General features: G+C 55.4%; 1 protein-coding gene across 5 annotated transcripts; it reads left to right on the top strand.

Moving 5' to 3' along the window:
* The first annotated feature begins 1222 nt into the window (after positions 1-1222).
* TULP1 (TUB like protein 1) lies at positions 1223-12747 on the top strand. 5 transcript variants are annotated; one of them, XM_028510173.2, is made up of 15 exons: positions 1223-1343; positions 1453-1504; positions 1874-1961; positions 2247-2393; positions 3024-3176; positions 3565-3663; positions 3737-3853; positions 4159-4262; positions 6652-6657; positions 6760-6930; positions 7106-7218; positions 8024-8141; positions 8216-8314; positions 10669-10840; positions 12352-12747. In XM_028510173.2, the coding sequence occupies exons 1-15, from the start codon at positions 1297-1299 to the stop codon at positions 12483-12485; spliced, it is 1620 nt and encodes a 539-aa protein (XP_028365974.1). In that variant the 5' UTR covers positions 1223-1296; the 3' UTR covers positions 12486-12747. The 5 variants fall into 5 exon arrangements, with proteins under 5 accessions (XP_028365974.1, XP_035879887.1, XP_035879888.1 ...); XM_036023994.1 differs by having other exon boundaries at positions 1874-1997; XM_036023995.1 differs by lacking the exon at positions 6652-6657 and having other exon boundaries at positions 1874-1997.
* The last annotated feature ends 146 nt before the right edge of the window (positions 12748-12893 follow it).

Raw genomic sequence — 12893 nt, 5'->3', positions numbered from 1 at the left:
CAATCTCTACCCTATCTCACTGGATGGACCCATGTGTGAAACAAAGGAAATACAGATACACCCATTAATTCCCTCACTCAGAAAATGAACCCCAACTGTGTCAAGCTGTGCTGGAAATGCTGGGGAAACGGATTACGTGGAAACACAGAACATCAGCGCATGCAGTTTCCACTTGGCACCTCGTTTAGCCGCACAAGCTTATCGAACCACTTTAGGAATGACGAATGAAGGCCCAGAGAGGCGAAGTCACTCGGGGACGCTCAGCTCTGATGAGGCAGAGCTCAGGGCTTGGGCTCGGGGTGACCATGCCGGAGATGACAGACCTTTGGATACATCTGGCCATCCCCAACGTCCAAGACTCTCATCTGCCTCTTCCCTTTCCGCATAGCCCTCCCCACTTTTATTCGCCTGTGGAGCTCCCACTTATCTTCCAAGTGACCCGTCAGGCTGCAGACGCCCACCCCCTGGGCAGCCCCCTGGGCTTCCTCGGGCCGCACCAAGCCTCTCTCATGACATTAGCCACACTGCACTGCGTCTCTGTCTCTGAATATTTAAAAAAGCATGTCCCCTGTCGGTAAAAAATATGTAAATGTATACCCATCACATAGGCATATTTCTTTATAAAGTATATACGCCTACTTCTGTCAATTCATATGTATTAAATATTAGTAAATTCTAGATTTGTTTAAAGATTTTTATTTATTTATTTTTAGAGACAGGGGAAGGGAAGAAGAGAGGGAGAGAAACATCAGTGTGCAGTTGCCTCTCACATGCCCCCCCACTGGGGCCCCCGGCCTGCAACCCAGGCCTGCGCCCTGACTGGGAATTGAACCAACAGCCTTTCAACGGAACCAGCAGCCTTTCCGTTCACAGGCAGGCGTTCAATCCACTGGGCCACACCAGCCAGGGCTAAACCTTAGTTTTATGAAAAGTAAAGATATAGGATCTGATCTAATGTTTTCTTCCCACACCCCTTTGACACCGACAAATTACAAGTGGATAACTGTAACGCAAAGCCGGGGGTCGGGGGGGGGGGGGGCGGTGCTGGTACAGTGATGCCACCCTCCAGGTGCTGGGGGTCTGAGAAGAAATTGAGGTCTCAGCCTCTTCCCTCGCAGCTTGGGCCCGGTGGGGGCGGGGTTCGCAGGCAGGAGCACTCTCACAGCGCTGCGGGCCCCCACCTTCTCGAGCCAGAGGGAGGCGGGGTGAAGTTGAGCCCGGATTAGCTGGGGCCGGTGGCCAGGCCCCTGGAATGCAGGCTGGCCGCGGACCTGGGTGCAGGCAGGCGGACGCACCATGCCGCTGCAGGACGACACCCTCCGGGAGGTGTGGGCCTCAGACAGGTGCGGGAAGTCCCCGGCTGTCCACCTGAACCCCGGGGCACCCACGTGGAGGGGCTGGGAAGGGCAGGGAAAGGGAAGGGAGACGGACTGGTTACTTTGCTTCCCGAAGTGGGCCTGCGGAGGAAGAGGGGAGCCCCGAGGTCCAGCGGCGCCCCAGGCAGGTATGTCACCCCCGCTTGGAAAAGAGGCAGAAGGGTCCCCCCACTGCAGGCCAAGTAGGGTAGGGGACCTGGGAGTGGGGGTGCCCTCAGCAGAGTCTAGGGGCATGCTTCCCTGAAGGGGGTTGTTTGTTTGTTTGTTTGTTTGTTTGTTTGTTTGTGGAAAGGGGTTTTTGGGGGCATGGAGCGTCGGGGGAGGAACTTGGGCCGTGGTGCATGGGAGGGTCATCCTTCCTCGTCCCAACAAGGAGGCTACAGTTCCCCTCCGGATAATCCGTGGTTATTTCTGGCGACTCAAGGGATTAGAGGGTGACAGGCAGCCCTCCGGGCCGCTTCCCTTCCTCTTCTTCCTCCTGACCCCGCACCTCGCAGCGGCCTGCCCGGGGACCGAAGTTGAGGAAGAGGGCCGACGCCCCGGAGCCCCCCTGCCCTGCGGGACCCAAGCCCAGGAGACCTGGAGGCAGGCGGGGGGCTGAGCCGGGGGGCGCCCCCCAGGGTGAGGCACCAGGAGGGAGGGAGCTGAGGGCGGTCCGGGGCGGCGGGACGAGGGGGACCGAAGGGGGAGCGGGGCAGGGGCAGGGGCGGGTGTGGGGTGTGGAGGGATGAATGAAAGCCGGAGAGCAGTGTCGATGGTGGAAACAGAGCCCGGGGGACCGCGAGGGTCAGGAGAGGGAGGGGCCCCCAAGGCCAAGGCCGGGGGCTGTCGGAGGCGGGTCGGCGCTGCTGACACGCGCCTCCGGCTCAGCGGGGCGGAGGGGGAGGCCGCGCCAGGAGCCCGCGGAGGCCGGGGCGCCGCAGACCGTCTGCACCAAGTTCCTCAGGGACCCCGCGGCCAAGAAGCGCGACCCCCGAGAAACCTTCCTGGTGGCCGGAGCCCCGGGAGCAGAGGACGGTGAGAGAGGGCCCGAGGGAAGGGTCGGCACCGGGCGGAGTGGAGGGGGGCGAAGGGGCTGGTCCGCGCAGCAGGCAGGGGGAAGCAGAGAACGGAAAACATCCCCCGCTTCTCCGACTTTGTCTCTGAGCCAGAAAAACACTTAATTCTCTTGTTCTTTCTCCCTTTCTCGGGGTGGGGGAAAGGAGGCACAGAGGGGTTAACGGATTTGACTTAAACTGTAGCTAGGGGCAGAGGTAGCCCAGTGGGTCTGGCTCAAGGTCAGGAAGGGATGCGCCGGGAACAGCGCAGGTGCCGCGAAAGCGGCCGAGAGGGAGAAGCGGAGGCGGAGGAGATGGGCGAGCAGGTGAGGGTCCCCGAGAGGGAGCGGAAGGGCTGGGGAGAAGGGCGTTTTCCCGGAACAGGACTCCCAAACCGCAGCACCCTCTCCCGACTCGGACACCTCCGAAGATTCTGGGGTCACCCCCATTCTTTGGGGAAGCTGCGGGAACTCCTTTCCTCCTGTTCCCGTCCGAGAAGGAAAGCCTCCTACCCCATGTGCTCACTCCTCTCTTGCACCAATCTGGAGGGGCTGGGCTCCCCAAAAATGGGGCCCACCCCAACCCCATTATGAGGAGTTTCTACCTACAGAGGATGACGAGGAGGAAGAGGAGGGCCAGGAAGAGGAAGAGGAAGAGGAGGAGGAAAAGAAAGAGAAAATCCCTCTGCCTCCCAAGAAGCCCCCTGCAGAGAAGGCTTCTGCAGACAGGAAGGAGAGGAGGGCCCGGGCCCGGGGTCTGAAGGGTGGGTGTCTGCAGCACAGAGGGAGCTCACAGACAGGGGGAACTAGCCCTGCCCTTCGGGGCTTAAGGGGTCTCATGGATGCACAGGAGCTGAAACGTCAAAGTGACCCAGTGCCTGGACCTGAAAGCCTCCTCCTCTGCTGGGTTCTTCCCCTGTGGTCCTCAGGACATAGGCCAACGTGTGCCCCCCACACCACCCCTGCCCCACCCAGGGTGCTCTGTGAACACGGGAGGGCAGAGAGGGGGGGGGGGGGGTTAGTCCTTTTTAAAACCCAGTGTGAGTCTTTGTGCACCCAGGCTCAGAGGCGAGCACAGCAGACAGCAGACTCGGTGCCCGGTCAGGGCTTTTCCTCCCTAGGGATGACCTAACCCCCACCCTTCATTTCCAGGAGACCTGGGAAGCCCTGTCCCCCCACCAAAACCTCTGCCCATGAAGAAGAAGGTGCCAGCAGGGGAAGGGGCCAAGATGAGAAAGACCAAGAAGAAAGGTGAGACAGGTCTCTGGAGGAACAGGGGACTCTGGGTGCGGTGGGGGTTGTGACCCTTCACATATACACACAGGGTCTGGGGAAGCTGACAAGGACCCCCCAGTGAGCTCGGCCAGAGCGCAGAAGACCCCAGCAGCCTTGTTTCTCGTTGGGGACGATGGCCCAGCGGAGAGGGCTCTGAAGGAGAAAGGTGTGTGGCAGTGGCCTCTGGAGTCATGACGTGAGAGGCAGTCCTGGGGTGGGGCACTGGGGCACAGTGTAGGGTAGGGGTGTGGGCTCTAGAGTCAGAAGACGTGGGGCCACCTTGACCACCATTTTAATCGCTGTGTGGCCTCAGGCAGGTGTCTTTGACTTTCAGAGACTCTGATAATAGTTATATGGGGTTACTCTCCCGTGGCTGTGGGAAGGGTCCAAGAGACACATGGCTTTTAGAAGCACTTTGCAAACCACGAAGTACTCTGCCAGGGTTAAGAGGCTTGTCCCACTCTGTTCCAGGTGCTTCCACAGGCTCAGAAGAGGAGAGGAAGGAGGAAGAGGTGGCCGCTGTGATGACCAAGAACAGCAATCACAAGAGCAAATCGAAAGGGAAAAGCAAAAAGGTTGGGTCTCACAGGGAAAGGGGCTGAGGTCCCCTTAGGGACAGTGGGAGGGGCCTGGGCTCGGGGGACTACAGTGTGGGACCTCTAGGCCAGGACCATGAAGTCCCTTTGGGTTAGAATCTTGGCTCCCCCTCTGGTGACAGGACATGAGGACAAAGGGCACAAGGCTTGTGAGAACAGAAGAGGCAGTTGTGGGGTCGCCAGGCTGGGACTGGGCACCCAGGACCCTTATGTCCTCTGGTCTCTACGCCCTCCCCTGTTCAGCCCCCACATGAAAAGACACCCATTTTCTGGACCAGGGGGTGGGACACCAGGCCAGCATACAGGTGTGAGCGCACCCCAGGGGCACACCCACTGACTGACAGCCAGCTGTACGAGGCGTTCAAATATTCCCACCCTACGGCTCCCCAAGTGCTTTCTGCTACCCCACCAGGGCCCCCAACCTTCCAGCAACTAAAGGGCCAACACTGGCTGTCAGAGGCCTCCAACATCCTCCACCAGGCCCACCAGTGTCCACTCTGACTAAGCATTCTCCACAGGCAGAGCATGTTGCTAAATACATTGAATATTGCCCTTACAAACCCAGGCACCAACACACACTCAAGTGAGCAGGAGAGAGAGGTCCACGTGGGGAGAGATCTCCACGAGGGTGCGGCTGGGGTCTTCGCCGTGCGGGTTTGTTAGTTTGTTCAGGCATGGTCAGGTCTCGGGGCTGATTCTCGTTAGTCAAGGTCGCCAGATACCGACGTGTAAACTGAAAGGCGGTTTATCCGTCCCAGGAGGAACAGAACCGGAGGCAGTGCAGCCTTCCGTTCGGCAGGCCCTTGAAATCCACAGCTGCAGAGATGTTGGATGTGCTCTGGCTTTCCCCAGATTACATTCCAAACATACTCTTGCCCTTCACAAGTTTCCTCTGGAGCGACCTAGAGTGGAGAAGGGATGTTCACTTGCCCACAGGCTGAGGGCCCGCCCCCCTGGTACCAGCCTCACCTCACAAAGCACAAACCTGCCCGCAGCAAATGTGCCTGCCCACCGCACATCAGAGCTGGGGAAAGCTAAAACTGGCATTTCCACTCCCTGTCTTGTGAGGGATAGAACATGAGGACAAAGGGCACCATGTTTGTGAGAACAGAAGGGACAGTGTGGGTCACCAGGCCCGGCCACCAGAGAACCTAATGCAACCAAATTGTTATTAGTCTTTCCATGAGCAAAATGTGCTTCTTGGTTCATTTGTTATTTTAACCATGTATTGCCATATAACAAATCACCCTAAACTTTAGTGTCTTAAAACAACAAATATTTATTTTCTTAATTTCTATAAGTCAGAAATCTGGGAGCAGCTTAGCAGGGTAGTTCTGTGTTGGGGTCTTAGGAGATCGCGGCCACGATGTCACCTGGGTCTGCAGTCACTCTGCAGGCTTGCCCAGAAATGGAAGGTCCGCTTCTGAAGTGGCTCCCTGTCCTGGTTGCTGTCTGGGGGCCACTCACAGGGCAGCCCGAGTGTTCTCAAGGCTCAGCAGCCAGCCTCCCTGAGCCCAGGAGTGGAGAGAGAGAGAGAGAGAGAGCGCGCGCGCTAAGAGAAGCCACAGCACCTTTCATGCCTTAGCCTTAGAAGCGACCACCCCATCACTTCTGCCATATCAATTGGTCATAAAGACCAACCCTGAAACAGTGTGGGCGGGGACAATACCAGGAGGTGGGGACAACTGGGAGCCTCCTGGAGGTTGGCTACTACATTGAGTACTATGTGCTCATAATAACAGTGGCCATGAATACTCCCGCTGCACTGTGTGCTTAGAACACAGCAATTCATGCCTTCAGGCCCCCCTCACCCTGTGACAGAGCATGCACGTGAAGGAAGCTATTTCTAAAGGTTCTGGATCTAACAGGAACCTGAGCAGCATTAAATGCCAACTCCACCTCTTACTAAATATGTGAACTTGGGCAAGTTCCTTAACCTCTCTGAACCTCAGCTTCCTCATCTGTGAAATGGGACAGTTAGTTACCTCCGTGGATGTTAATAAGAGGATTAAATGAAGCAATATTTGAAAAGTGCTTAGAACTGCACCTGGCACATTGGTAGACTTTATATGAGTGTTTGTGAAATGTATAAATTAAGTAAGGTCTGTCCCAGGGATTTACCCCCAGCCTATCTACTTCTTAGATGGAAAAACTGAGTCAGGGCACTTAACAACCCTGACAAATAGTAGTGGAACCAGGATTTGAACCCAGGCTCTCTGGCTCCAGAACCTGGGCTCTGGGCCACAAGCTAAATGAAATAACAGTTAAGTGCAAGCCTCCCAGAGCCTCCTAACACAGCCTGCTGAGCTGCTGGCGAAGATGAGGGGCCACCACACTCTAGCGGGGCTCTTTGTTCTCTCCCGCACAGAAAGTGGTGAGTTGTCCTGCCTGCCCTGCCTGTGTCGCAGCACTGGGGACATGCTGAGGGCAGGGGAGCTGGTGCCCTGGGGCTGACGTGCCCTCTGCCCCCACCCAGAAGGAGGAGAGGGCCCCGTCCCCGCCTGTGGAAGTGGGTGAACCCCGGGAGTTCGTGCTTCAGCCCGCCCCCCAGGGCCGGACAGTGCGCTGCCGGCTGACCCGGGACAAGAAGGGTATGGACAGGGGCCTGTATCCCTCCTACTTTCTGCACCTGGACACGGACAAAAAGGTGGGTAAGGGAGAGGGAGGATGAGGGACAGTGGAGTTTCGGGACCCAGGCTGAGGGAGGGTCTGGGGCCAAGATGTGGGGAGGGGCTACAAGGCAAACAGGCTTTCTCTTCCCTTCACCCACCTCCTCTGCCACCCATCTTCTCCTCCCCTCACTTGTCTCCACATCCCCTCAGGTGTTCCTCTTGGCTGGCAGGAAACGGAAACGGAGCAAGACAGCCAATTACCTCATCTCCAGCGACCCTACCAACCTGTCCCGGGGAGGGGAGAATTTTGTCGGGAAGCTGAGGTGGGGCTGGGGGACTCAGAGCAGCGAGAGCCCCACAGCCATTCTTCTCCGTCCCCTGTGCCTGCAAAGCGCCCACCATGTCGGACAGCATGGCCCAGGGCTCCTCACACTTTGTGCAGATCGCTTGGGGACCTTGCTAAAATGGTTCAGTGGGTCTGGGGTGGAGGGGGGCTTGAGGGGAAGATTCTGCATTTCTAGCAATGGTTCAGGTGATGCCCACACCCCTCATTCAGGCACCTCACTTGGAACAGAGGATAAGTTCCACAAGGGCAGGGCCTGTCTTGTTTGTGGGGAACCCCTAGCACATGGCACACAGCAGCTACTCGGTAAAACTTCATTAAGCAAACGGATGAGCAAGTGTTCGGCACCTACCCTATGCTGTGTCTCCTCATAGACCTCATCTAACCCTCACCACAAATCCGAGAGGTGGGGGCTGGACCCATGAGTCAAGCCTAATTCTAAGTAACTTGCAAATATGAACCAATTTATTCCTCTTATTGAACAAATAAGGTAAATACTATTCGTATATCCATTTTGGAGATGAGGAAATTGAAGTTAAGGAACTTGCCAAAGGTCACACAGCTAGCAGGAGATGCAGCTGAGATTTGCACACTGCTCAGTCTCTAAATCCATTTTTATAAAAGGCCCCATGTGGGTAGCTTGGGGCAGGGGACATGAATTGCTCTATCCTGAGACACCTTTACCCTCGAAAATCAAGGAACTTTCAAAACTGCTTGGCTGGGAGGGTCTTGGAGTAGGGGCGTGGAATCCCTTAGCCCCACCCCCAGCCCCACCCTTCTTGCAGGTCCAACCTCCTGGGGAATCGCTTTACTGTCTTTGACAATGGGCAAAACCCGCACCGTGGAGGCGGCGGCGGCGCTGACGTGGGGAGCCTTCGGCAGGAGCTGGCAGCCGTGATCTATGTGAGACTCCAGCTGTCCCCCGTGGCAGGCCGCGCCCCTTGCAGGGGCTGGCCTAATGCGCATCTCCCTCCCAGGAAACCAACGTGCTGGGCTTCCGAGGGCCCAGGCGAATGACCGTCATCATTCCCGGCATGAATGCGGACAACGAGAGGGTCCCCATCCGGCCCCGAAATGTGAGCCCCGCACCTCCCTGACCCCTCTCCCTGAGGGTCCTACCCACTACGTGGCTCACTGCCCTGGGTGGGAGCTGGGGCCGCTCCCGAGAAGTCAGCTTGCCCAACGCCCAGCCTCCTGAGCACACTCCACCCTCCAGGGCAAATTCATCCTGGCAACCTGTGGAATGAATTCAAGGTTTTTGTACTGAATTCACTGAGACAAGCACAATGGTTGCTTTTTTTAAGCTTACACTCAGTCCTCCATTTATATTTTCATTCGACACTCACATACTGAGTGCCAAGTATTACCCTAGTCACCTGGAAGACATCAGCCAACAAAACAGAGATCTACTTTCATGAAGCTGGCATTCAAGGGGAGCAAGACAAGTAATAAGTGTGAGAAATACCGTATTTTTAGGAACGTAAGACGCACCTAGGTTTTAGAGGAGGAAAATAGGAAAAAATTCTGAAGCATAAAATGTGGTAAAATATTTAATAACCTGTGACCCTGCTCCACTGCCGCCGCCCGCGCCCCACAGCGAGCCAGGTAAGCTACATTCAGACTATAAGACGCAACCCCCTTTTCTTCCCAAATTTGGGGGGAATGAGTCTTATAGTCTGAAAAATATGGCACATAAACTACATAGTATGTTAGAAAATGATAAGTGCTTTAGGGGGAAAGAAAAGGTTGAACAGGGTTAGAGAGATGAGAGGTGTGTGTTTACAGGTTTCAATATTAAATACAGTGATCAGAGTGGGCCTCACTGAGAAGGTAAAATCTGAGCCAAGTCCTGAAGGAGGTGAGGGAGCAAACCTGCAGATAACTGGAGAAAGATCATCCAGGCAGAGGGAAGAACCAGTGCAAAGGCCCTGAGGTGGGACGGTGCCTGATGGGTTTGAGGAACAGCAAGCAGGCGGCCAGTGTGGCTGGAGGGAGATGAGGTAATGGGTGAGAGCGAGGGGCAGATAGGGCCTGCGTAACTGGTTTTCACTCCGAGAGAAACAGGAAGCCAGAGCTGGGTTTTGAGCAAAGGAGTGACATGATTTGACTTATGCTTTAAAAGCTGAGGTTGTGTGTGGGTGTGGGCGTGGGTGTAGGGTAGATGGAGAGACGTCCCACAGAAAGGTGGCCCCCTTCAGAGTCAGCCCCGCACTGGGCTCCTTAGCAATGCGGGTCCTTTGAACCCAGGATTTCAGAGACAGGAGGGTTGGTGTGCCCCATGCTCACAGTAAGGTCACTGTACTCATTTTCAATGAAAAAATAATATCCCTATCATCTGATCATAGATTCTTCCCTGATGGAAAGTCACATGGTAATCAGGCCCAGCCGACCCACGGGGCACCAGCCTGGGAGGTTCTGGTCTAGAGGACCCTGTGGGTCCCGCACTTGCCCCTCCCATGCCTGGAATAAACACACACATCCTCCAGAGGAAGTGTCTTCTGTGCGTTCCATCTCAGTAAAAACCCACCCAGTGCTGCTCTGGGTCTCTCTTCATCATCTCGGTTCATTCATTCTACAGCTATTCATTAAAACCAGGCACTGGAGATCCAAAATCAACACAGCAGTTAACATCAAAACAATATCTAATATTGATTGATCATCTACTCTGTTCTGGGGGAACTGATCTAAATAACACTCCATGTGCTGTTAACATATTTAATCCTCACAACTGAGGGAAACTGAGGCACAGAGACATTACTCAAATACTGTGCCTGCCCTTGGAGCATCTAACTCTGCCCACTATAGCACAATGGGAGCAGTAAGAGCAAGGTGTTGTTGGAAGCTCAGAGCTAACACATCTAAATCAGATACAGGGTCAGGAAGGCTTCTTGGAGGACGTGACCTTGAGTGGATTCCCTCTAAGCCATGAACATGACAGGTAGCAAGGAAACTCAGGAAAGAAATAACTCAGAGCACCTCATACAGATGTCACTCTTTCCTTCCAGAAACTCTCTTCCAGGACATTTTGTTTTAACCACTGTTTACCTGTTCCTCTCCCCAAGCTCAACTGTGACCTCCTTGTAGGTTCTAGAATGTCTGGTTCATCCTTGTAATCAAGTGAAAGCACGTGGCCATTCTGAAGAACCCTTGGGTACCAACAGCACACAGAACACCTACTGTGTGCCAGGTGCTACTTGCCTTTTTTCCATCCTCCACTTGAGCACCCACAGAAAGCCCCATTCTCACAGATGCACACCCTGCCCACAAGGACACCAGAGACCAAGCATGCTCTCAAGGATACCTGGAGTGGACGTTGACATCCAGGCTGTGCAAGAGCATGCATAGATCCCAGGCCCCTCCCCCTGTCATTCCTGAGATATCTCGCCCACCCCTAACTGTCCTCTCCCCAATTCTTCCCCCGGCACCCCAGGCCAGCGATGGGTTGCTGGTGCGCTGGCAGAACAAAACGCTGGAGAGCCTCATCGAGCTGCACAACAAACCACCTGTCTGGAATGAAGACAGTGGCTCCTACACCCTCAACTTCCAAGGTAGAGTCACACAGGCCTCAGTCAAGAACTTCCAGATCGTCCATGCTGATGACCGTGAGTACCTGAGGGCCTGGACCAGGCTGTTCCCACCACCTCAGGGCCCTGACCTTCACTCAGGCTGTTCCCCACCATCGTTCTCTCTCCCTGGAGCCAGAACATCCAGGAAGCTTGCTCTCCCCTCCAGGGGCATCAACACTGTGCTCTCAGGAGCCTCAGGTATTCCAAGCAGATGTCTTAGGGCTCGTTATTCCAGGCCCTCATTCTAGCAAAATCCAGGGATAGAAACTGGGATATTCTGGGTGAAACTGTGCTGAAGGGAGAGCTGAGCTGCTGGAGTGTGGAAACCACTGATAGCCCCACGGCTTTGTGGTCAAAGAGGTTGCTGGGGCTCCAGAAGGCAGCCCTTGCCCAGTCTTTCAGCTCCTCCACGCACTGCACTGGCCGTCAAAGTTTACTTCCCGAACACTCACAGAGTGCTTTCTACGTGCCAGCCACTGTTCTCACGGTTTCACAGATACGGAGTCACTAAATCTTTTCAACAGTCTTGTGAGAAAGGTGCTCTAATTTTCCCTGTTTGGTAGATGAGAAAACTGAAGAACAGAGAGGATAAGTGACTTGCCCAAGATCATAGGACTAGTGAGAGGGAAAGCCAGAACTGGAACCCGGGTGGTCTGGCTCCAGCGCCCAGTTTCTGACCCCTTTAGACCTTTAGGAGTAGCGAATATTAATCAAGCATTCCTGAGTGCCTACTCTATTGTCTTCTCCCAAATGAGGTGAAAGGGCTGCCCTTGAGGAGTTAGGAAAACAAGCTGTACCCTAACATACTTAAGTAAAAAGGCCCTGGTACAAGCTTGGGGAGAGGTCCACACTAGCATAAGGAAGCTTGGGAAGGAAATGGAAAGCTTTCCCCCAAGGGTCTGCCGGTTCCCAGGGCCAGCTAATACTGAACGACTCCCCACCCCCCACTCCACCCTGGGGGTGCACCCCCAGTGTCACCCATCCCCAGGCCTTGGATGACTGTCTCTAGATCACATTTCTGGTGGAGCCTAGTCTGGTGAAGTTGGGAGTATTTTGAGCAACTTCTTGTCCCTATGGATTGGGCGGGGGGGGGGGGGGGTGATGCTGTGGGCTGAGTGGGACCACTGGATAAGGAAGGGAACCAGGGGGCTGGCTAGTCAAGGGATTGAGCCTGGTTGTCTAAGATGGGACTTGGGGTGGGTTGGGAGGGAGGAAGAAGAAGGAATGAGGTCAAAAGACAACAGGAAAGTCGGTGAGGGAAGAATCTGGGTTCCGGGAGGTTTGACAGGCTCCTGTACTTCAGCGGCAGTTGCACGCAATAGCCTTAGGCAGCTGAAGATAAGGCAAGGTCCTGTCCTCAGGGGCTTACCGTCCCTGCTGGTAAAGCTGCAGGTGGGGCAGGTAGGGTGAGAAAAGGAAAGGGGAGTGGGTGGAGGGTGAATGACTGAGAAGGTGACGGAGTATTGGGGCCCCAATGTTGAGAGCACTGATTGACAGGATGGGGACCCAGGAGGTCTCGAAGCTCCCACCCTTATGTTTGCCCACAGCTGACTATATCGTGCTGCAGTTCGGCCGCGTGGCGGAGGACGCCTTCACGCTAGACTACCGGTACCCGCTGTGCGCCCTGCAGGCCTTCGCCATCGCCCTCTCCAGCTTCGACGGGAAGCTAGCCTGCGAGTGACTGCAGCAGCCCCCGGCGTCCCCCGAGCCCTCCAGGGTCGGGGAAAGTATTCAGTGGAGGTTTGCAGTGTCCCTTCACCAAAGTCCCCGCTGAAGACTCCTTCTTCGGAGGCTGACCCCTCAATGTCTCCAGGTGACCTCTATCCACTTCCCAGTCTAGCACAGACCGACTGAGGGGCGGAGCTCAGACAGCAGATCCGACACAGATGAAGAACATCTGGAGCTGTGCCGCACATCTGGTCACAGAGCTAGCCTGTGCTGCTTCTCTCTCTCTCTGTCCCTCTCTCTCCCTCTCTCTCTCTCTCTCTCTCACACACACACACACACACACTCACACAAACATACCCACCATCCCTCGCCCCAGTCACTTCCTGTCCAGAGTCAGTAGCCAGTGTTGTTTTAACCCGAT

This window comes from Phyllostomus discolor, chromosome 4, assembly GCF_004126475.2.
Source record: "Phyllostomus discolor isolate MPI-MPIP mPhyDis1 chromosome 4, mPhyDis1.pri.v3, whole genome shotgun sequence".
Lineage (NCBI taxonomy): Eukaryota > Metazoa > Chordata > Mammalia > Chiroptera > Phyllostomidae > Phyllostomus > Phyllostomus discolor.
This window is presented reverse-complemented; position numbering and strand designations above follow the sequence as displayed.

Excerpts from the sequence above, each read along its gene's own strand:
- TULP1 (XM_036023994.1), top strand. The coding sequence starts at position 1,297 with ATGCCGCTGCAGGACGACACCCTCCGGGAGGTGTGGGCCTCAGACAG. Across the intron at positions 1,505-1,873 it reads TCCAGCGGCGCCCCAGGCAG|CGGCCTGCCCGGGGACCGAA; the intron begins GTATGTCACCCC and ends CGCACCTCGCAG. Across the intron at positions 3,854-4,158 it reads GAGGGCTCTGAAGGAGAAAG|GTGCTTCCACAGGCTCAGAA; the intron begins GTGTGTGGCAGT and ends ACTCTGTTCCAG.